The sequence below is a fragment of the Haemorhous mexicanus genome, chromosome Z (genome assembly GCF_027477595.1).
Source record: "Haemorhous mexicanus isolate bHaeMex1 chromosome Z, bHaeMex1.pri, whole genome shotgun sequence".
NCBI classification, from domain to species: domain Eukaryota; kingdom Metazoa; phylum Chordata; class Aves; order Passeriformes; family Fringillidae; genus Haemorhous; species Haemorhous mexicanus.
The window spans coordinates 56,405,636-56,430,792 of NC_082381.1; the positions used below are offsets into that span (position 1 = coordinate 56,405,636).

General features: G+C 36.3%; 1 protein-coding gene across 1 annotated transcript in view; it reads right to left on the reverse strand.

Moving 5' to 3' along the window:
* Positions 1 to 25,157, reverse strand: part of CNTLN (centlein) — a 170,497-nt gene that overhangs the window by 54,068 nt on the left and 91,272 nt on the right. Inside the window, 4 exon segments of the mRNA XM_059836999.1 lie at positions 2,647 to 2,893; positions 6,590 to 6,697; positions 9,311 to 9,831; positions 12,648 to 12,739. Of these exon segments, the coding sequence (XP_059692982.1) occupies positions 2,647 to 2,893; positions 6,590 to 6,697; positions 9,311 to 9,831; positions 12,648 to 12,739 (968 nt within the window).

A 25,157-nucleotide genomic window follows, 5' to 3' on the forward strand; every position in this document is an offset into this window, starting at 1 on the left:
GAAACTAAGAAAATAATAAATACCATGGCTTCTGCATTAAGTATCTGCTCCAGCTGTGATTACTATACACCAATAACAAAATGTAACTACTGTACTTCTTGTACAGATGGTCTTGACTCAGTGTTAATGTGAATCCTTGGAGAATGCAAGTGTTGATTCTCACATGTGCAGTCACTTCACAGCCATTTTTTAAAAATATGCAAGGAATTGCTTTTGCAGAAATCAAACAAAGCTAGATATCTACATTACTGCAAAGCATTTATAAGGCCAAACAAAACCAGAACATAAATCCAGAATTCTGAACTCTTAAAAGCAGACAAATATATACTACATACAGGCTTGGGTGGATTTTCAGGAAAAATACACAAAACCATGCATGTATATGTTCTGAAAATCAGCAGATACTAAACAGTCATTAGGTTGCACGAACTGTAAAATCTGTTTCAAAACGAACATCTGGAATATTTACATCTTAAATCTAGAGTTGATCTTCCAGAGTCCCCGGGGACTAAAATGAAGGACTGACGGCAGAAACATCTGTCCTTGTCTGCTAAAGGATTTATTTTCTTAGAAAAATTCAGGCAAAATGGCATCTTGTCCAAGACATGATGTTAATGTTAACAGTTGCTGGACTACTAAACCCACCTTAGTCTAGGACCAAAAGTTCACTATTAATGTAAGTTTATGGTTATGGCAGTTAACCACAGATGCTTATTTTTGGATATTAATAATTTTGGCACTCTTGAAGTATTTAAGATTTTCTCCAAATCCAGAGATTGTGTCAATATTTTTTCCATAGTTTGACTGCTTGTTTTTGACATTCTACCTCTCAAGAAAATTCTAAAATCTAAAGTAACAAAGTATTAACAAAAAATCTTAACAAACATTCTTTCCCTTGCAGTATCTTTAAACTTCACTTCTAGATAGTATTTCTTACAAAAAAAACCCCAACAACCAATACAAGTCCTCCACACAAGTGTGCTTTAGAACCATTAGATCTGTCTGAATCAGGGTTCTCTCTCTAAAACATGAGTGTACCCTGCAGTGACTGTGTAGGTTCTTTACCTCCTTAATTTTCACTTGGCAAGTAGCCCAAGCCTCTGCTTTAAATTTCCCACTTGGTAGCACTAGTATGGCACCTGAAGAGTAATTAGTTGTAAGAAAGGGAATTTGAATCGTTTGCTGAGAAGGAAAAAAATGTGCATGCCTAATAAAGATTTTTTCCTTGAGTACCCGAAACACCCTTTATTTATTTTTGCTTAGAATGCACCACCCTTTAAATAGACCTTTTTTAAAAAACCTTCCAGAAAAACTGAGTGATAGAAAACCAGTTTGGTTTTAAAGCAAGTTTTTATTTTAGTCAGTCTTTTACATTACAGCAGCTCTTATCTTTACATCCCCCCCCTTTTTTTTTTTAACAGTTCTCTGATAACAGCATTTTCTATTTTATTTCTCACATTGCTCTTCAATAGACACCTAAGGAGTAGTCTTCTAGGAAGGCAAATCATGAAGATGTCTGAGAAATCAGAACATTTTCACTAAATTACACATATAGTTCCCTGTGAAGTTTATACTGTCCATGAAACTTTATATTATGATACTGTTTGTAAGATAGGCAGATCTTCATTGGTTCCAATGATCTTGGAAACTCTTTTTAAACAATTCATTACACATACATAATTATGCAAAATAAGTAACAAAAATGAAACTTTCCCTCCTCCAGAAATTAGCAGTTCCCTAGTCCTAAGAAAGTGAAAAGTGCTGCTCCTGATACTGCTTCTGCCTTCTGTGCGAAGGCAAAAACACAGAGAAGTTTGAGGGGGAGGGGATTTGATTTCTTTTTTAATGTCTGCCTCCTTCCAGCAAGTCCATCTGTTGTAGCACTATAATTCTGGAAGCAGGATGTGTGTGTGACCAACAGGAGACAATTACTGCATAAGTGTTTGTTGATTCAGCTCTATAAAGGGCAGGCCAATCACTACAGTATGAACAGAAACGAATTCCAGCTGAGGATCTGCATATAGATTAACACAAAATACATATATACATGAGAATGGGGAAAACCAGAAAGGAGTAATAGCATGGAAAAGGAGTAAGTAGAAATGAAGACTGAAGCAGAGAAGAAAGTTTGTGTCCTTGGGTTGTTAACTAAATACTCTACTAGTCTCTATTTCCATAAACTTTGTTTTTTGGCTTTTCACCTTAACAGAGAAAGATGGGATTAAATAGATACCAAACAGGTCTGAGTCCCCTTCGGAAGAAAACTCTAGTTGTCTTGGGGTGTATGGAGACAGTGCCTGTTCTTCACAGAGGAATAGCTACTAGTTCTGGACTGATCAGATTCTCAGGAAGGTTTGCAGATCACAGGCTAAAGGTGAAACTTACCTCATTCATTTGAATACAAGTAAAAAATCAGCATGAAGACCACTTTATTTTCAAAAGGATAAATCAGTTGTGGTTATACACTAGCCTCAACATAATCTGTACATAATAAGTGGCCCACACAAAGCATGGTAATATATAATATTTCATAATTTTTACTATAATAAATTAAAATACAAAAAAAATCAATGTTATCAAAATATCACAGAATTGCACTAGAATTAAGGTGAACACTGCAAGACATTATAAAGAAAAGTACTTTACCTCTATGGTCAGTTTATTAACTTGAAGTCTCTGATCAGCCAAATGTAGCTGACTTGTTAAATTTTTCATTGGTTTGTATAACATTTTTAATGGAAATCACTGCTGTCTTTTTTTTTCTCTCTGTACAATAGCTACCTGCTTCTGTAGCGGCTCAATTTTTTCCTGCAGTGTAGTAACAGTGTAGCACAGTTTCTGGACAGTGATATTTGTCCCTTTTGCTCTACTCACTGAACATAAAATGGCATATTACTAAATGGGCAAAATCATCCTAAGTAACATGATTTATGATTTTGTTTTGGCCCTTCAAAACACTCCTGCAATCTCAAAAATATTTCTTAGTACGTACATTGGTAAATTAACAACTGACCTATAAAAACATAAAACATATAAAATAGTCAACCTATAAACACTCCATGTTGTGCTTTTTCTTGAGTGGCAACAATGAAAAATCAACAAGGAAGTTACATGTGCCTTGAATTTCTGATTAAGATTATCAAAAATAAAGGCTTCAGTGCCTTGTTAACAGGCTGGGTTTTTTTTAAGATCTAAACCAAAACACATTTAATTTGTTTCATTGGCTATGTGGGCTACAAGGGCAAACATGAACAAAAGGTAATGAAAAAGCTCATATCAGTCAGTAGATTCACTATGTGGGACTAAGTAAAACTTACTTTAACTGTGTGAAAAGATGCTGTTTGATAGTAATTTATTATATGAGAACTTCACCTTAAAATAATGAGCTAAATATTTGAAAACACACACACAAATTCAAACAAGCAAATCTTGCAACAGCCTGTCAGAGGGTTTGTGAACTAATTTACTAGGTGTTAAATGCTCAGTGTATATTTAAACACTTTTGATCATGAATACTGCAATATTTCTCCAGATTTTTAAGTTTTCAGATATAAAATTCTAGGTCATATCATGGAAGATATTTCTGGGAATATTCATATCTAAAATAGCTGTTAAGCATCTTTAAAAGAGTAAAGACCAACACTTTCTCTACCAACTGCACTGAACAAATTACTGACATTGCAGGATAACTTAGCCATGAATTCTAGATAAGTACAATCACCACACAATTTGAAAGACCAAGAACTGAGCTCTCAGCAGATGATGAGCAAACAATCCACATCTGCGCCAAAAAGACTGAGATCTCCACTCTAACACACAGCTCTAAGAAATGTATGAGATGTAAGAGAGTTACAGTAACTCTGCTGATACTGTACAAGGTGCTATATATTCCTACCACACAGAGGAAAAATGACCAAGTCCTTGTATCATAAATGGTCTCATCTCCAACCCCTTGCACAGCTCAAGACTTTGGAAATATCTTTAGCCTCTCTTTGTATTAGAATACCCACCCGTAGGGTCCTTAAATCCTTTGGATGGACTAAAGAGTTCAGTTAAAACTAGTGTTCCCAACTGTTAATGCTAAACATTTGGGCAATACTTTCTTTCACACTCATAAACCATGTTTTCAAATCCTTTTCCTGCAATAGGGGAGTTCTACTGAAGCATATTTAACTGCTTAGTGCTCTCCAGACACTTCCTGCATCTGCTTCAGTTCCACCAGTCAGTTACAAATGTCTATCAGGATGTATCTATCTTCTCCACTAGAAACAGAGAGTAAATGTAATACAGGTCCTACAGCAATTGTAGTGGCTGCGCTATACTACCAATCCAGAGAGGACAGAGTGTCCTGGGTTCCCCGCCTTGTATGTCCTCTCTCAGGAGTAGAAGGAGATTAAAAAGAGTAGCACGCTTTTGTAAGATCTTCATATGTAGCATGTTCACCTACTCATACTATGTATTGTTACCAACTGATTAATGAGTTCCTTTTTTTTTCAGTTTATTTCATCAAAAAGTATTGATGAAATAACACCATCAAGAATATATAACAAGACCAGTGCATTTGCACTAAAATTTTGGAAGCTAAGGAAATAATCTTTTTTCAAACTCTGTATATCACCATTCAAAATACTGAATTTAAAACTAGTTATCTAAAAGCAGCAAGTTGTTGAGTGTTTCAGATTCTGTTTCTTGAACTAAGAAATAATAATGTCTGCTTATGTTTAAAATTCCATTAAGTTATTTATTTGGACAAACATAGAAGGGAAAATCTATTAGGCACTGTTAAAAAGTCCAAGAATGAGTCATCTGTTACAGATTGTATGGAGCCTCTTAAGACCTGGGACTCAACCAGCTGGCCCTCTTCTGTGAGAAAACAGCTATAGATGTTAGCAATGAGACAAGCATTTCAAATCCCAGACAATCCATGTAAATAGGCTAAAAGCATACTTTTCTCAAGACAGAATCTTCTGGACACAGCGAGTGTCAAAAGTATCTTTCTAAGATGGAGAAAATCATCCAGCGCACAACAAACAAACTGAGAGACATTTATGCTTGATTAAGCTTGATGCCAGCACACCATTTGGCTAGAAGTGAGGTAGAGAGGGGTGCTGCTATCTCCCTGTCATGGGTTCGGTCAGCCTGCCCTGTATGGTGCTTGTGACAGAGAGGAAGTTTAATGGAATGTCTGTGGCATTCTTTGCCTGGACTGTGAGACAGCACCACTAGCTTATACAGCAACTTTACATTTTTAAATAATCTTTTACATTCCTGTCCAAATAGTTTTATAGGTATATTTGGTTTGTATGGTCAGGTTTTGGTAGTGGGGGAGCTATAAGGGTGGCTTCTGTGAGAAGCCACCAGAAGTTTCTTCCTCGTCCCGCAGAGCCATTGCCAGCCGGCTCAAAGATGGACCCATCATGGGCCAATTAGAAATGATAGCATCTCTTTGATAACATAATTAAGAAGGAAAAAGTGATTGCAGATATTAATTGTGGCCAGAGAAGAGCAGAGAGAGAATATGTGAGAGGAACAACTCTGCAGACACCAAGGTCAGTGCAGAAGGAGGGACAGGAGGTGCTCCAGCAGGTGCTGGAGCTGAGATTCCCCTGCAGTTCATGGTGCAGACCATGCTGAAGCAGCTGCAGCCCATGGAGGATCACAGGGATGCAGAGACCCACCTAAAGCCTGTGGAGGAGACCCACACCTGAGCAGGGGGTGCCTGAGAGGAGCTAGGACCCCGTGGGAGGCCTGTGCTGGAGCAGGCTCCTGGCAGGGACCTGCAGACCTGGGGAGAGAGGAGCCCACAGCAGAGCAGATTTCCTGGGAGGACTTGTGATCCTTGGGGGACCCAGGCTGGAGCAGCCTGTCCTTCAAGGACTGCACCCCGTGGAAGAGTGACCCACGTTGCAGCAGTTTGTGGAGGACTTACCCATGGGATGGACTCACATTGGAGAAGTTCATGGAGAGCTGTCTCCTGTGGGAGGGACCCCACACTGGAGCAGGGGAAGGAGTCCCCTTCCTGAGCAGTGGGAGAAACAACGTGGGATGAACTGACCATAAACCCCATTCCCTGTCTCCACGTGCTGCTGGGGTGAGGGAGGTAGAGCTGGGAAGAAGAGAGGAATAGGGATAGCTATTTTTAAGGTCTTCATTTATTTCTCATTATCCTCCTCTGATTTTGTTAGTAAAAAATTTAATTTATATTTCTAATTCAACTTTGTTTCACCCATGGCAGTATTTGATGACTGATCTCTTTCTATACCTATCTGAGCCCACAAACCCTTTGTTGTATTTTCTCTTCCCTGTCCAGCTGCGGAGGGGGGTGAACAAGAGGCTTTGGTGAATGTCTGCCATCTAGCCAGGATGAATCCACCACAGCAGACTCACTGTCCACATAATATTTTGAAATATAATGGATCCACCAGCTGAATATTTGGAAACAGGTTTTCACTTCTATATTGACAGTCAAATTAATTAAGAGCAGACAGAAGTGCTAATATTAAACTCCAAAACTCCACTCATGAGAACAAACCAATATATACCTTTTTATTATATTGCTCATTTTGGACTTCTAAATGAAGGACATTGCAGGGCTTTTTTTTCTTCTTGTTTACTTCTGGCTGGCAGTGGATCAATGTTTTGCACTATCTTCATAATCACTGTTTCCAAGCTTTCAGAAGTTGGTATTTCAGAGTCACTAAAGCAGCACATGCAGGAAAACAAAATACAAAAAAAACCAAAAAAGCAACCAAAGAACCCCAAACAACAACAACAAAAACCAAACAAAAAAAAAACCTCCAAAATATCCCCATAAATACCAAAACCAAAATAAAGCTAAACATTAAACACTCCAGAGTTAATGCATAAGCACATAGAAATATACTTTATAAATACAATAATGCAAAAATCTATCTCTGAAAATATTTTATCAAGTCCTACTCTGTCAAATGCAATTTCACTCTACAATACAGAGGCCTGAGACTTCAGCTGCCTCTTAAAAGACAACTTTTGTGACAATTCACAGAAGTGAAATAAACGAAAAAATACTTGATTGTACTTCTGGAATGTGAATGGCCCATAAACTACTAAGTTTCTACTTTCCTTCATTTTTCCCATTTTAGAATATAATAGGTAAATGCACAATCCATAATAATATTTTGTTTCAATTGAACTTAATTTATAGTTCATAAAGTTCATAGTTCATATAGCTCGTAGTTGACTGAGACAAACTCAGAAATAACATTTCAGTGAAAGCTCTATTTAGCACCCCTTTAGAATGCTCTTAAATGCTGTAAACCTGTTAATCCTTTCACTGAGATTCCTGCCGTGCAGAGAAACTGGACCTGAAACTTTAAATCTTCTTACAATTTTTCCTTAGAATTACACTCAATGTGCTCATAATCTCCAGTTTTTCACTGCCTTACCCCACATTATCAGTTGCTTTCTTATATTCAAGGACCCTTACTTTGAAATCTTGATAACATCAGGGGCTACATATCATCATTTGTGTGAACGGATTTGTGAAGGAATCCCTAAACAGAAAGCTAGTTTGATTTGTTACTTTTTAAACCAAGGTATTTAAAACAGCATAACTGAGTTCAAATTAACTTACATCATCATAAAAATCCTTTAGATTTAGAGATGCAGTTTACTCAACCAGAGAAAAGGCCTCAAACTGATGACAAGAGTTAACCCATAAACATGTTTATACTTTTTAAAACCTGTCCTGACACATTGGTATGTCTCACTGATTGATGAGAACAAAATCAATGCATTGGTTTAAAGGGGCTGCTGTACAGCCACAGAGATATTTCTAACTTCATACACATTTCCCTCCCTGCTTTAAGGAATGTTCTATTTAGAAAATGGAAGGCTTGCATTTAAAAAACTCAGAGCCAGCTACTAGTAATAAAGAATTATATTTATTAATAAGCAGAATAGGAAACTAAATTAAGATACTTCCCTAAGTTGTTGAAACTTCAACACCTTGAAACTTCAACAATGTTTACTGTTCTATGACAAGAATTCCCTAACCCAACATTTGTACAATTATTAAAAACACTATTTATGGTTAGCCACAAGTGAAGCTATGTAAATACTTTTCATTTCGAACTACAAGTGGAATGACAATGTACTTGCTCAATGTTTTTCTTAAAGACATCAACATAGCAAATTAAATACTCACTAATTACAACATGCATACATGTTTCCATATGTGCAAACATGTATTTTTCTTATTAAAATCAGATCTGCAATATTTTATTATATATTAAAAAAACCCAAGATTTACATTATTGACAACTGACTAATCACATGGTTCTTAACTTGTTTTCTCCCTCTAGATACTGTGTTCAGGAACCCCCTATTTTGCATGGGGAAAAGTAGTAGAAAGGCTTCATTAGCACTATCAATTTGCTCCATATTACACATAGAGCCAGTATAAAGCCTATGAAGACAATTCTATTTACTCTTTTCCCATGTTTTCTGTATCTTGGATACATACAGGCTTGAGAAATTTCTTTGCTTGTCTTTTAGAACAATGTCCTGAAAGATAGGGTGTGATAACCATTTACCTAGTGGCTAACTGCTGCCTCCTCAAGTATATGGGGACATAATAAGGAGAAGAAAAAATTCTCATTGTTTATATGACGTTTGCCAGTAGAATTTTCTGAGAGCCTTTTGATTCATGACTGGGATTGTATGTGGTAACCATCACCTTAAAAGATTTTTAACCATCATTCAATTAAAGTTAGTACAATGACTGCATAAAACATACAGGAAATAATTAGTGTGGATGGTTCTTAATTTAAAGGATGTTAAACAGCTTGTAGACATCTGCTAGCAAGCTGAAATGGGTCATTCAAAATTTATCTAACTAAATTAAGGGGAAAAAATGTTTCTCCTCCCGGGTCGGCATGTCACAAGATAACTAAACCGACTTACTAGGCTTGCCTGGGAATCCTTAGCTGTCAGTGGTGAATATGCAAAAGGCCAGCAAATTAAATCAACCTGCCAAACTGTCAATTTCAAGCCTCATGACTGCATGAAAATAGCATCACTGGAAGAAATCAAGCATTGCCTTCTTTTGGGTTTCCTGGCACCTATTCAAATACTCATGCAGTTGTGGCTAATTTCGCATGCAAATTTCAGTCAATAAGCTCCGAACAAGACCTCCCAAGATATTTCAAAGGATCTGACAGTATTTTTTTTGAATACCAAATCAACAGTAGTTGAAATTCAATCTCCATTTGCTAGTGCTTTACATATGCACAGTGTCCCCTCTACAGGGCTAAGTTAATGAGAGCTGTACCTGCTTTCACTCATATCCTCCCAGCTGTCCTTACTGAAGTTCTCAAACACATTACTCATAACCTTGATGGACTGTTTGAGAAAAGCTCCATGATGTCCCAAAGAGCTCTTTTTCTTGGCTGTTTTTAATTTAACCTTGGTGCCTGTTATCTTGCAATTACATTGCCCAGAGATTGCCACTGCTTTGGCTTTATCCAGCAAACACTTCTGCTCCTGCACTTGACTCAGCAAATCTTCACTTTCATTTCTCAACCTGTTAGCTTCTGTCACTTGCCTCTTCAAAGAGGCAGCTTCTTTTTCCTTCTCATCAATCACGAATTGAAGTTCTGCTTTTTCCTTTTTTACCTCACAGATCCTCTTAAGTAGTGCTTCCAGCTCTCTTTTTCTTGTGTCTGCATCTTCCTTTTGCAGTTTTAAAGATTCTTTCAAATACACTTTTTCATTCAGTAAGTCTTTATTTACTTCTTTCTCTTTCTTTAATTCCCCTTCAATAGCTTTGAATCTTCTTCCTAGTTGTTGTACCTAAAAAAAGCAATTTTAGCATTTACAATATTTCAGCCTGTCTTGAATAACTCCAAACTATATGTTTTCAGATATATTTATTACATGACAATGATATCACATGAAGAGCAAGGACAAAAGCTATCTGTAGTCCTTAATTTTAAAACAACTTTATGTAGCGCAGATTAAAACATTTTAGCTGCAATAATACAGCTGTTGAACAAAAGGCAGATGGTAAAAGAACTTTAAATTCCAAGCAAAATGACACAGAAGTTTAAGTATACCATGCTAATGAATCTTCGTGATGCATCTTGAGCTCATTACTGATTTTGTTATACATACTAATTGAATTTTAAAAAACATTTTCAGAAGGATTACTACTTTGAAATATAGGCAGTTTTGCACTAGCTATCTGAAGCAACAAGTTCTTTCAAGTGTAGTAAATACAGAAATAAAATATTAATTTGATCTTTCAATAAGCCCAAAACAAATCTTAGCAAAGATATCAGAAACTCAGCACCTAAAAATGTGGAAGCCAGTATGTGTTTTCTATTCACAGAGAGGAAAAATCTATCATGTTTCAATTAAGAGACTAATTTTCCAAGTTCCTCACATAAATTTTGTGGAAGACAACATTCTACCTATGTTTTGCTTCTAAAGTCCATTAACAATAAACTGACTCTCTGTAATGTTCTTGAATATCCACATAAAGAGCAATTCCAGAAATAAGGGGCGATTTTAGTTTTAGCAGATACTAATGTGATTATTTAGTCTATGAGACATCCCCAGAAGCCTGAAAAGGGCATCAGAGCAAGTTTTGTGCCCAGTAATGAGTTACTCCAATACCTGGAAAAATATTTTTGGATGGTTTTGTACAAGCTCAATCCCCACTATTTCACTAAGGAATATGTCAGGGGTTCTAGGTTTCTCTGTACATTGTTAGGAAAGACTGTCTTTCCAGGAGCTATGCTAGCGTGCGCATGGCTAACTTGAGCTCCCAGCCTTGTAAAATACTGGCCAGTTCCCACACTTTGTAGCAATACAAAATGTCAAAACTATCTTTGACACTGAAAATATTGAAACCATATTATTTCTGTAAGTTTTTACTTTTACGTTTTTACAACAACATTTTGCCAACACTTATTTTATTTTAAAATTTATGAAATGTACCAAGTGGGTATTACAGATAGGATTCAGATAAATGACAGCTCTTGATGTACAGGGCAAATTACAACAAGAGCTGCTCAAACTTCATTGGTAATTGTGAATTGGATACTGAATTCACAAATTCACAAAGTCGCTACTGATAGTGACTTTGATAGGAAATCTTTAATATGAAGAGACAATACATTATGGCTACATAAAGTTAATGGGTGAAATTAGAAATAAAAGGGATTTTTTTTCAAATACTTTAGTGAAACAAAGGGTTATAATTAAATCATAATTTGCACTTTCAACCCCTACAACAATGTGTTAGACCAGTATCTTTCTTCAATCACCTTCCTAAACTGATTCTGCTACTGTTTTCTCATTTCTTTAAAGGAACCTTTTGCGCTCAGTAGCACTTAAAGTCATGTATGACAGCTGGATGGAAATAAACAATAAATAGCTTCTACACTTATCCCTTAGGTACCATCATAACTCTGTATATCCATAGAGATAAAAATTATGTAGTACCTGGCAAACAAAATTATAGTTCTGAAATATAGATGATAAGCAAGCATAAACTGTGACATTTCAGATGGTAGCATTCATATTATTTCAATTACTCACTCTACCTTAAGATAAATGAATGTGAGCACTTCCTATTCTGTGTGTTATTATTTTAACATGATGTTTGTCATTCAGTAATAATGAGATGACAGCCTTCATTGCCTGACCATATGGCAAGTGTTACAAGTATATGCAATCACATCATCTGCTGTAAATTACCATACTTCCTACAAGTTAATTCACAGATAAAAAACAAATAGACATACCTGAACTGACATTCAAAGTTATAGATTTGTGTTTATTCAATTTAAACATGCTTTTAAAGATTTATAAGTAATTAAACAAATAGTTTTGCAAAATGACAAACAAAAGGCATGATGCTGTTTGAAGGATGCCTTTTCTTTCCAAGCAAACAAAACATATGGTAAAATACAAGTGAGCCCTCTTAAGTGAACACCTGTTAACATACTAAACTACTTGTGTATATTACAAATATCAATACAAATACCAACTAGTTAAGAACATCCCATCACTGTATGAGGCAAAACCTGTAGAATGTTAAGCAGTAAAGATAAAATACTTATCATTTTTTGTTAAGCTAGAGAACACTACATGCATATAGTACTATCCTGTAAAAAGAGTGATAGACCTACACACGTACAAAATATTTGCACATGAAACATTGTGCTAAAATTTAAATACAACAAAGAGTGAATTTACCATTATTATGCATCAATTCTATTTTGTAGAGGAGCTCTATGGAGATTAACACCTGATACCATCCAAAGTTAAATACCCAGCAAAGGTATTAAGGTTCGTGAAGTTAAGGGGCAAAATGATACTTAAAATTTAGACAATCTGTTAGCTTTTAGCATTACACCCCTAAACGCTCTTTTCATTTTTTCTGACATTACCCATGTCTACCTTACATAACATTCACAGCTATTTCCCTAGAATTTTTTTCTGAGTAAAATCCTGTAAAGCCACCTTTTTAAATTTTGAAGGACAATGATGCCTTAAATTCGTGAGTATTGACGTTTACATATTCATACATACATACATAAATATATATGTATGATTCTTATATTAAAATTCAGATCTGTTTGTTGCGGTTGGTATTTTACCTTCTGTAGCATCTCATGTGAAACTTCTCTCATATACTTCTTTGGAGTATTACCCTTGATCCCATCATCTTCACTAAGCTTAAAGAGTGGCTCTATCAGAAAATAAATAACACATCTCTATAATATAATAAATAAAATACATTGTGACACCTAGTATTTCATGAAATCAATCTGTAGACATTTTAAGGAAATGCATTCTTTACTTCTGTAATTATTTATAATGTGGTCTATTTTCTTGACAAGCTTTTTGGTCAGTTTCTAAAGTGACCTCTCTTCAAAGTGTTCTGTCACATAATTATTAATCTCTGTAGAATCACAGTATGTTTTTTTCAGAGCACAGGCTTTTCAAAGGTACAATAGATCTGCAGGTTAAAGACACTGTACTTTCATTCCAATTTTTATTCTTTTACAGACTATTCCCTCTATGCCTTAAAAGCAGAATTCATTGCCGTTTTATCTACACAGTCACTATCAGTTTTGTTCTCTAGGTCTTGTCCCCTGCTAGGAGGATCAGAGTGATTGGTGAACAAAGCAAATAGTAACAGAATTAGGATGGATGAAAAGTTTAAACCCTGGTTTTTGTTAAGTTAAAGATCATGTACTTCACTAGATAAATCACACAAATCATTCAACTGAAATACTGTGAAATAATAACAATTAGAAATTGATACAGCTGTTGATACAGCTGTCAGAGACAGCTATACACTTTAGATACTAAAAATCCCAAGTTAAAAATTAGATTTATTCATAAAAAAAAAAGTTTAGATGTACCAATACATATGGTCAATCAGAAATCAAGAGCTTAGCATTCACAAATTGCCCACTGCTCATAGAAATGAGCAATTACACACATCAGAGGGATTTAATCTTAGAATATGAAATATTGCATTACAGAACAAAAAAATCCCAATACTCTAAAAGCACCACAATATTAGTATTTCTTTTTTGGTCCTTCTTTCCCCCAAATGAATTTAAAGAATTAATCTTAAGGGATAAATATCTGTGCTACATGGTGGAGGTCTGCTTTAGAAGTAACATTTCAAACTACAAGCAGACACTGCAGGTCACTTAAAAACTTTTGATTTATAAACAAAGCAAGTGTAGAAGAAAACAGTGTTACTCTCTGTAGATTCACAATCCTCTTGATATAAACAGTGACTAACAAGTTTGTTAGAGTGAATTAGACCTTTCTTTTGTCTTTGGAACATGTCATGGCCAATTAATACTTCTGTATTCATGAAATAAATGGAACACTATTCTAAAGATAATAAAAGCTGAAAAAGGTAAAACTATGCATCTGGGGAATATGTACCTTTACCTTGATATTAATATGTTAGTTCCCATGTTACTTCAGACTACAGTCCCCCAGCACAGTGGTACTGCATACATTTAGAGCATTCTTTAAGTAACACACAAAGATAATACGAACATGCTTTTCATCTTTTTCTAAATATTCACTCATTTGAATGCCCGTTGTAGCTTTTATATCAGCATTTACTGTACTCCACTGAAAAGAAAAATTATTTCCCATAGTCAAAGAAACTGATCAAAGCACACAAGGTGTTATGTTTATTATGTGGATGTATTAAAATGCAATTTAAAACTCTATAAATAGACATATTATATGCAGATAGTAAAGAATAACACTGCAAAAGGGATAGAAAAGACTATACATGTTCAGTATCATCAAACAAGATGCAAGCAACATAAATAAAAGCGTTGCCAAAGGTCACTGAAACTTAACCCTTTCTATTGAGCAGAAAATATATGGCCCATTCAAGCCCTTTTTCCCCTCCTCCCTTCCAATTGTTATGTAATTGTTCATAGGAACTGGTTAGCGAAGGCAATGAAACGGCATCACCTGTAACTGTCTGTCTAGGATAGTAGAAAGATACATCATATGAGTCTACTCAGCAAGACATGCTCTACCTGTCATACTTCTACATAAAATAATAACATCTTCTCCCTCAAGGAATAGACCCACAAGTCATAAAGCCAACTATCTTCAGTCATCAAATTACCATGGTCTTACATAAGCACAGTTACATCCCACTGAGAAAACATAGTTAACTGTCAGCCTTAGAACACAAAACTTAATTCCTAATTAATAGTCACGAACTCTGATGATGCGTTAGTTCAACACCACTGCCAAAATGGTACTTGAACTATGAAACCATAGTAGACTGTAATATTTGCAGAAAGCCTGCTTACACAAAGAAAAAACCACCCCTTTAAAAAAAAAAAGACACAATAGAGCACTGTAATAGTCACTTACAAAGAAACTACACAAACCATCAAAGGAATGACATTTTTGCCTGCAGAACACACCAGGCGAAGGATTTCCCTAACAAAAAAAGGCTCCATGGTGCACAAAGCCACTGTGCCACTGACTCCAGTGGTAAGCACCCATGCTCCTGGGTAGAAACTTCTGGTGGGAAACACCAGGGTGAAGACCAGAACGGAATGTCACTCCCATGTATATATACTGAGGACGCAGTATATTCAGGAGTCTCACAATGAAAGAAGCCTTCAAACTGCCTCCTTGGAGAAACAGCAAGGCCAACATTTTACTGCTTTTTAAGAAAGCATTTGCTATTTTTCTGAATAGGATTTGATGGATCCACTCTCCTGCTTTTGGAGGAAATGGCATGACTACCTGCCAACACAACCCCTACCTTCATAAACAAATAAGGGCATGAATAGCATGAACAGTGAATTTGGATTTTGATGACCACCAGTAAATAATTAGGCAACAGAAAAAGAAGGGAAAGAAATTGGGAATGGAGGAACAGAGTTTCCTTTTCCCTTGACCCACTTCATCTTTGACCAACAGGATTTGAAAAGTTGTATGGAAGAACAACAAAACTATCCATTACTTCTTCCTGACAAGCACAAGTGATATCCAATAAAGGTAGAAAATTTATATACAGGAAAGCTCAGTTTCTTTTTACAGATTTTATCCCTTGATTTTAGCATGGCTGATGAAAACAGGTACCTATCTGCTAAGGTCAAAGTGAATTCCAACATCATTGATAAACTGAGGAAATTGACACCAGGTTTCCTTTTATAAAATAAAACATGCTGAAATTATGAGCAAAATGTATTTAGACCATATCAATTTTGGACTCCCAGCAAATTATTGATAACAGACATGAGGTTGTATTTTTATTTAGGAAGAAGGCATTTAACCCCCTTTTTAAGGCAGAGGGCATATGCACTTTCTGAGAACATAAGCAAGGATTTTTTAACATTACACTAATTTATGCTCAAAGAGGGACATACAGCTTCAGTCATCATGGTGCAACCTTCTAGAAAATCTCAAACAATACATGTGTCATAACTGCAACTCCCTTCTATTTTCAAAGGGAACAATGAGGAAATTACTTTTTATACACCTTGTGAGCAACTATTTTCTTACACTTCAATTGGTAAAAATTTGGAAACAGCTAGACTCATTTCAGTCTTCTGTGGTAAGAGGAAAGTTTTGTTAATACATATCTTTGGACTTGAATCCTATTAGACATTTCCTTTTCATTTAAATGATATCCAGAACAACACAGACTGGAAAAGGTAAATAAAATTTGCCTTCTAGAAAACACTTCACTAGGAGTTTAAACATTTTTCTCAGTTCCCACAAAAGAATAGCTAATCATTATACTAATTACCAAATCAGAAGTGTGCATCCACCCACAAATTTTTAAAAAGCGTATGTTTACTTGAAAAGAAAACAAAAAAAAAGGAAGAAAATACTAATTGTAAAAACACTAAATATGTCAAGAACTGGCAGTTCTTGTGATCAGACTGTTTTTTGGAAAATTCCAGATATTGCCCAGCAGGCCCATAACTCCTTCTCACCATTGGTCATCTTTCCCCTTCTCTTTCTTCAAAGTCTTACTGAATTGGAAAAAAAGAAAGAAGTGCTCCTTAAAGTCAGTATTTAAACCTTCAATTCTGTGGCTATGAACACAACACATAAGAAGTAGTACAAAAGAAAAAGGTAACTTTCAGTTTTCAGCAGCTTGATACTCCCACCTAATTCTAAAGACAGAATTTTGAAGTTAAGGAAAAAATTTATATTTTTTCATTCAAGTAGTCAACATTATCACAAAAAATAGAAAAGTCACCAGGAGAAAACTGCAATAAAGAATGGTAAGGCTTTATTGCTAAGAATGTGTAGAGTACTTCTCCAAGCCTCCTACTTCCTTTGCACAGTACTGTGCATAAAGAATTCAAGAGCAATATTCAGATGGACTGTAATTATGCACTCTTGAAAATTTCTCCCATACTATTCAGGAACAGCTCATAATACACAGAATCAGAGAAGTCATGGAGAGGCAGTGGCAATATATTACCTATCCGACTGACAAAGACTCATCTTCACAGAACCATCAACTACTGTAAAGATTATAAAGTTAGAAAAGACGATAGTCATGATCAATTCTTACAATTTCACCATTTTGATTAACTTTCAAATTTAGATACTTTGTGAGACTAGAATTAAAAGAGACATCTGAATAAGCATGAAATTTCTGTCCCAGTATATTTCATAAATAGGTAGAATATACGTATTAGTTGCAAATGTATTGATGTGTATTTGTTCATATAAATTGTCAGATTTAATAGACATGTAGACAAATAATGAGCAAACATACTTTCAAACCACATGTATGGCCATATGATTACAAAATACACATTCATGAAAAGAAATAAATCTTTGGAGAAAAAACAACCTTATATAAATCATATTCTGACAGACTACTGTACTTGGTTTGAGTGGCCAGGTTTTGGTAGTAGGAGGGCCTACATGAGTGGCTTCTGTGAGAAGCTGCCAAAACTTCTTCCACGTCCAGCAGAGCCATTGCCAGCCAGCTCAAAGATGGACCCACCGCTGACCAGCGCTGGGCCAATCAGAGTTGACAGTAACACGGTAACATAATTAAGAAGGAAAAAGTGATTGTAGTTAATTGTGGCCAGAGAAGAGCAGAGAGAGAATATGTGAGAGGAACAACTCTGCAGACACCAAGGTCAGTGCAGAAGGAGGGACAGGAGATTCCCCTGCAGCTCATGGTGCAGACCATGGTGAAGCAGCTGCAGCCCATGGAGGATCACAGGGATGCAGAGACCCACCTAAAGCCTGTGGAGGAGACCCACACCTGAGCAGGGGGTGCCTGAGAGGAGGCTGGGACCCCGTGGGAGGCCTGTGCTGGAGCAGGCTCCTGGCAGGGACCTGCAGACCTGGGGAGAGAGGAGCCCACAGCAGAGCAGATTTCCTGGGAGGACTTGTGACCCATGGGGGACCCAGGCTGGAGCAGCCTGTCCTTCAAGGACTGCACCCCGTGGAAGAGTGACCCACGCTGCAGCAGTTTGTGGAGGACTTACCCATGGGATGGACTCACATTGGAGAAGTTCATGGAGAGCTGTCTCCTGTGGGAGGGACCCCACACTGGAGCAGGGGAAGGAGTCCCCTTCCTGAGCAGTGGGAGAAACAACATGGGATGAACTGACCATAAACCCCATTCCCTGTCTCCATGTGCTGCTGGGGGGAGGAAGGTAGAGCTGGGAAGGAGGAAGGGATGAGAAGAAGGTGATTTTAATATTTGTTTTTACTTCTCCTTTGACTTTTTTAGTAATAAAATTGATTAATATCCTAAAGCTGAGTCTGTTTTGCCCATGACAGTATCTCAGTCCATGAACCCTTCATTATATTTTCTCTCCCCTGTCCTGCTGTGGAGGAGAGTGATAGAGAGGCTTTCGTACCTGCCTGGCACGCAGCCAGGCTCATCCCACTCAAACTGCATACACAGATATAAAATACTATACCCTTCCTTTTTTGCTGTAAGCATAGTTCCTATATTGTGAAATTACTCACAGAATGGTGTATTTTCATCTGATCCAGTTCTTCCTCAAGACTCAGTCTACAAAAGAAGAACTAAAAAAAAGTAGGTACAATCACACAGATGCCGCTAAAATAATTTCAAAAATTAATCCAAAGCCACACCGATATACTACTTGGAATGAAGTTGTCAACACCCAGGAATTAGTTCTAATATGACAAGACTTAGCATTACTTCAAACATAAGGAGTTCTTTGTACAACAGCTTTTTAAAATGTGTAAATCATCTGAATTTCCAAAATTCAGATACAATGCTGATTTTAACATACACTAAGAAGTTTCAGCCCATCTTTTTTAGGCAAGAAAATATTTGAGATTAAAAGAACACCAGGAGGAAATAAAATTCTTTTAAGAGGTAGATAAATACTCTGTCTCAGGGGAAACTGCCAGACAAACTTGTGAAGATATGTTTTATGATCTAGCAACTATTCAAGAAACTTATTAACAAAATCATTCCTCCCATTTTCCAGTCCTGATGGACTACCATATTACTACCATAGTTTATTCTGTAATATCAACCAGCTGAGCTCTGCACAATAAATTGAATTACTCTTTTTTCAATTTAATAAAATTACATACAAATAAAGTTGCCAGGATACCAATACTAAAGTTTCAAAGTCAAATTGGGAAATGCTAGAAAGAAAGATATTATTTAAATTGCTTATTTATACTTGTGTTTTCTGACACATTCTCTATCTATATAGTTGTACACTATTTCAGCAATAAAACCCCCACCTGTTTCAGCCAAAGATCATACAATACACAGAACAGAGCACAGCCATTTAATAGGCAGCTTCTGCTTAAAATATAAATGCATTTCATGCGCAAATACACATTATTCTAGCTCTGTTGTGAAAGTTTGACTGCTAGTGTTCTCACCTATTTCAGTTGTACTCCAAACAGCAACACCTGCTTCACAGGAAGTTTATGCTTTTCCCTACTCCACCCTCCAAAACAAGGCACAAAAAAAATCTGGCCAAAATATCTGCCAACTTAAGGAAAGGACTTAAAAAAAGAAGTCTTTTGGTAAGCATAGTACATTACAGCACATTGTAAGTCAAGTACACCTCTGACTCAGCTGTAAAAGATAAATTACAGAGAAAATGATAAACATGAAAAGTTAAAGTAACTTGGTTCTCATGGCACATAAGAAATCCAACTATTTTTGGGAACACTCATCTGTCTTCACAAGTTGATTTTCTTTGCTGCTCTTTCATCCTCCAAAACTCAGTCATCATCGGTTTCTATTACACAGACTACAGCGGCTTTTGTCTTCACACTGTCTTAACTCTTCACAGCATGTAAGCTTTTTGCACTGAAAGGCAAAATATTTCCTTGAAAAAAACATTGCTTATGTAATTAAAGACTGAAATCAACATGACATGGTTCCTACCTGAATCTCTATCTTCTGAACCAGTTAGTTTTCAACTTTAAAATCATTATTTCAATGAACACCTTTATGAACATATATACTGCCTCTCTAGACATTAATTGACAAGCATGCAATAGTGATTGCACAACATTTTTAAGAGTGAACTTCTACACATATCTTTTTTTCTTTCAGCTGATGAAAGACTTGCAGAAGTAAACTAATTATATTGAATAAGTTAAGGGGAAGTTCACAGTCAGAATAACTGAAGTGCCTCCAAATAAATTCATTTATCTATGACATAATCTGGAACTGAAATTTTAATATAACTAAGATGGAAAAATTTTAGTCAATTCCAAACAAAAATTTCTATGTGCAATACAAGATTCAACCCACCCAAGTCAATGACTGGCTTGTGTGAATACTATAAATGCCTACATGGGTTAGCCAGTGCCAAGTCCAACCATCAGCAGTACTTTGCCTCCCACAGAGGCAAAAGCAGATGCTACTCAAGAAAGAGTAGAAGCCTAACAGTTTTTGCAGTGTGATTCCAATTTTTCATTCTGGAAGTGGCACACAAGCACTACTCTTTATTTCTTCTGCTTTAACTGATTCCCAGTTGCTAAAAGGACCTTTCCTTCGATCCCAGTGCAAAAAAAATAATCTTTATAACCCTTCATGTGGAGCTTTGTTAAAGGCAATTGAAAAAATACAGATCGGATAACAGTTACCACACAGTTATTGTCACCCTTCTGCAATTCCAGCAGGTTAATAAAGCAGGATTTTCCTTTACAGAAGCCACATTAATGCTTCCCCAATAAAACTGTTGATTTGTGCTTGCTGATAGATCTCTCTACGGTGCTTTTTTTTGGTTGTTTGCTTGTTTTATTTTGGTTTTTTTTTTACTTTCTCCCTTTCTCCCTTTTTTTACTTTTTCCCTTTCCTTTTTCCTAAAGACTGACTACCATCTTCACAGTATGGAAGCAGCCATGCTACTGCAGCTCCCTCTGGAGCCCATTCTGTAGATGGGAGTTATAATGGCAACCTGCCTGTCCACTGGCGGTTAACAGTCAGGTTAATTTCATACTTCAGTTTCTTCACACCTCCACCAGTGAAGAGCATTTACTTCAATATATTTACAAGCAACTACTCTACTTGACCTCATAATTGCTGTACAGATACTTCAAATCGGTCTAATGCCTTTGATCTATCTGCTGCAAAGCATACACAAGTTGTTGGCATCTTCATCTCCCCTTTATCATGGAAACATACAATCACAGCATGGTTTGGGTTGAAAGACATCTTAACGACCATCTAATATGAAATATTGACCAAGGAAATTACTGTTCTTTTAGGCCTTGTAAACCCAGTGTATCATTCTACACTGTTATCATTAAGCAAACCTATGAACTTCCTTACTGTCATCTCTTTCACTTTATTTAAGCAAAATTTTACTGTAATAGCTTAAGCTTTGAAAACCACACTTCAAAAGCCTTTTTAGGCTTCTCAACTTCTCACCTGCATTTGTTCTGTCTCTGTTTACTGGTCCAACCTGTTTCTCAGCAGCGCAAGCTTAAGTTTTAAATGCTGACCTTTTCCATGTAAGAGGCATAAAAACTTTTGCAGTCTCTAGAGAGAGTTTCTTAAGACTCTTTGGGGGCAGGGAATGGTTTGGAACTATTTTATTTTATCTTTTTCAAATTGTAGCACATCTTTCAGGAGGGTTTCAGCTACAATATCTTTCTTAACTGTCTCCAACAAATGTTTCGTTACTTCTTGCTCTAGTGTTAAGGGGTTGAAGATTTTTTTGACTGGTTGCTTCATTTTCATTTTATTGGTTTCCTGTCTGGAAAGTGAGTATTCCTAGGCCAATTGATTTGGTCCACTCTCTTCTGATATTATTTAAATTAAAACAAACAAACAAACAAACAAAAATGTTACATAAACGCAATAAAGGCCTTCCTTCTTTCCTGAGCAAAGTCACAGAGCAAATCATCCTGGAAATAATGTCCGGTCACCTAATAGACAAGGTGACTGAAAACAACTAGCACACATTTACCATGGAAAAATCTTGCTTTATCAACCTCACTTTATCTGTAAGAGAGGACTGGCTAGAAGAATAAAGGCAGAGAAGGCATATATCTTAAATTTGCCAAGTTGAGATGGTCTCTCATCTTCTTATTGCCAAAGATTTAAGATCTGAATTGAAAATTAGATAAGGTGTCTGTAAAATGGGCTGAATTGTTAGGTTGAAGAGGTGATAACCTGTCATATGTAGTACAATTGGTTGCTAGCAATTATAAGCTTTACTTAGGGATCCATTATAGAGCCAATACGGTTTACTGTCTTTATTAACAACCTCAAAGATATGCTAGAGTACCACACAGCATGTTCATAAATTATATAACACTGAAGGAAGCAACTGAGAGATCAGTAGAGGGCTGGACCACTGCTCACTGAGAATTCATAGGAAGAAAAAAAATGGCTGATGTAAACTTCATGAAGTACACTTAAGGCAAAGTCCCTTAAAAAACTTAAAAAGAGGACATGCCAAAAGACAAAAGCAGCTTCACAGAAAAAAATAATCTGTCCTTCGAACCACTATGATGAACATTAGCAGTGACATGACTTTGTGGTGAAGGCTAACTACATGCTAGCTGTATAGGCAGGAGCCAGTAATCAACCGACAGAATTGATTTCTGAGATGGCATGTGTGGCTGTGTCTTGCTTTAGGCTCCTCCAAGAAAGAAACTTACGTAAATAGATTAAGTGTAGCAAAGGGGCATCACAATGGCCAGAGGTTAACCATATGTTTTATGATGACAGGATGAAAGAAAACTTCTGACCATCAATACCTGCTTCCTTCTATCCTTAAAAGAATTCCTTTATTGCAGCACCATTCTTGGTGCAAGAGGATATTATCACATCAGTTAGAAAGCAGGTCTCATATCTCACTCATGGTCTCATTTAAGAGACTCAATTCTTCTGGTAAGTTCTTCTTTCTCTAGAGTTGTGCTCTTTGTGGCTGACAGAATAAAATGTCCAATAGGTAGAAAATCATACACGTCACACTACACCAAACTGAATAAGCTGCATGCCACTGGGGGGACTGCTACCCACATTCTGAGTTTAATTTTCTGGATCTTGGGAAGGTAAAACAGATTTAGCCTGCCTTTTTCAATCAATTACTGTCATCCTATCCTATCCTGTAACCTCCCATCCTAATTAGTTAGTTAGTTGGTTTCTTTTATTATTTCTAACATCTGAAGCCTGCTAATATTCTGTTCACTAACTTTTAAAATTTTGAATGCAAATATTAGGCTGCTCAAGGCAAACAGGTTTGCACTAAGCAAATTTCTAAGTGTTTAAGTGATCTGGAAACAAATACTATACTGAATTCTGCTCACACTTTTTTTTATCTGAAGAACAACACAATAAAACCTTTAAACCACTCTAGCTAGAACTTACAAAAAGAAAAAAAAAGAAAAAAAAGTATATGCATTTTAACAAGACATACATATCTAGTCCAGTTCTCTTACCATAAAAGCACCATAGCCTGTACTTTTTGTACAGAGCGGTCTTCTTGAAGAACACAGCTCTTTGCAGAGGCTCTATAATTGGTACATTCCTCAAGAACAAGTGAGCAAGATCACTTGAAAGAAGCATTACAGAAGGCTCAAGTAAGAACTTTCAAAGAAAGAAGGAATGTCAAGGAATTCACGGCAACTGAAGAAGCCACATAAAACTGCTGAAGTACAAATCAACACTGAAAGAAATTACTCGTCCTGAAAGAACACAGTGGCAAAGAGCAGAGGTGGGGGGAAATATGTGCTTCCCAGTTTTTCATTTACAGCGTTATCTCCCTCAGTGTCTCAAACAGACATGCTAACTTAATAGCTAAGAATTGAACTATTTTTCTGAAATTCTCCCTCCCTCTCCAAAAAATAATTTAAGTGACTCTGGAGATAAATATCTCTGTGTGTTTTTTTACCCAAAAGTGGGATCCTATTTGACAAACTATGCCTGCCCCAACAGACTTTTAAGCTATTCACATACAACTATTTTACAAAGCAGAATTAGGTATCTAAAAGCACCTGAGATCCAGCTGCACAGATTCCAGTGACACGAGATGCTTCCCTCATTTACTGAGAGTAAAAGAAGAATTGCCTCTGCAATCCTGCAAGTCAAAGGATCAAAACCAAGTTCTGCATATGGTGATGAAGACTCTAACCTACTGGAACTGTAGAGTCAGAAGAGTGACTCAGAGTCAGAGCAGTGTCAAATTTCAGATATTATGAATAAGAGTTTCTAAAACTATTTTAGCAGATTAAGCTAATATTTGCTGTTATTAACTTAAGCATATGCCCAGTGGATTAACTGCACCGGTTTTGGCATCATTCACTTTCATTGAACACATCAAAAAATGAAAAGAAGAAATGAGTCAGGTTTAGGTCCTAACTGAAAAGTGAATTTCTCTGACCACTGTGTTTGATTTACCAAGTGCTGAGCAAAGGGCATCATGTTTATGTCATCTGAAACCATTCAAGACACAAACCGAGACAGAGAGATAGAATCTTTTGAGCTATTTTAACAGTGGGAAACCAGTTTCTGTCTGAAATGTTCCTAAGCTGATTGCAGACTGCAGGCACGGAAATAGAAACTAAAGGTGTGAATATTAGTACTTGCTTTCTCTATCTTTTGACAGTAGTAACACTGAGAGTTCACAATGTTTCAAGACTAGGCAAGAAATGCCTTATGTTAATATCCATTTAGCTGTGTTTATACAAATTTTCTTCTCCTAGGACTTTCTATGGATTTCATATTTTACAATTACTATAACTACAAGCTTGATTTAAAAAAGAAAAAAGTATACTTTAAAATTTTTATACTGGATAAAAAATAATTTTTTCTTCTAATAAATCCAGTAGTCACTAAAGGAAGTGAAAGAAATTGTAAGTTTTTATTAAAGATTAGGTTCAGTACAATTCCTACTTCCAATTATAATATTAAGTGGCATGAATATTTGAGCACAGCTTTCCTTCCCAGGAGGGAAATTCAGCAATGAGTGCATTAAGGAACTGCAGGAGAAGCATAAACCTACAAAAATTTGCAGGCAACTGTCTGCTTTGGCAAGCAGTAACATCAAACATGGAAGATGCTTTCAGTTTAAGCTTTCAAAAGTCCCCTAATGACAATGTATCAGCTGACAAGCAGAGTGCATTTTATTTCTCTTCTTCACGCTATATAT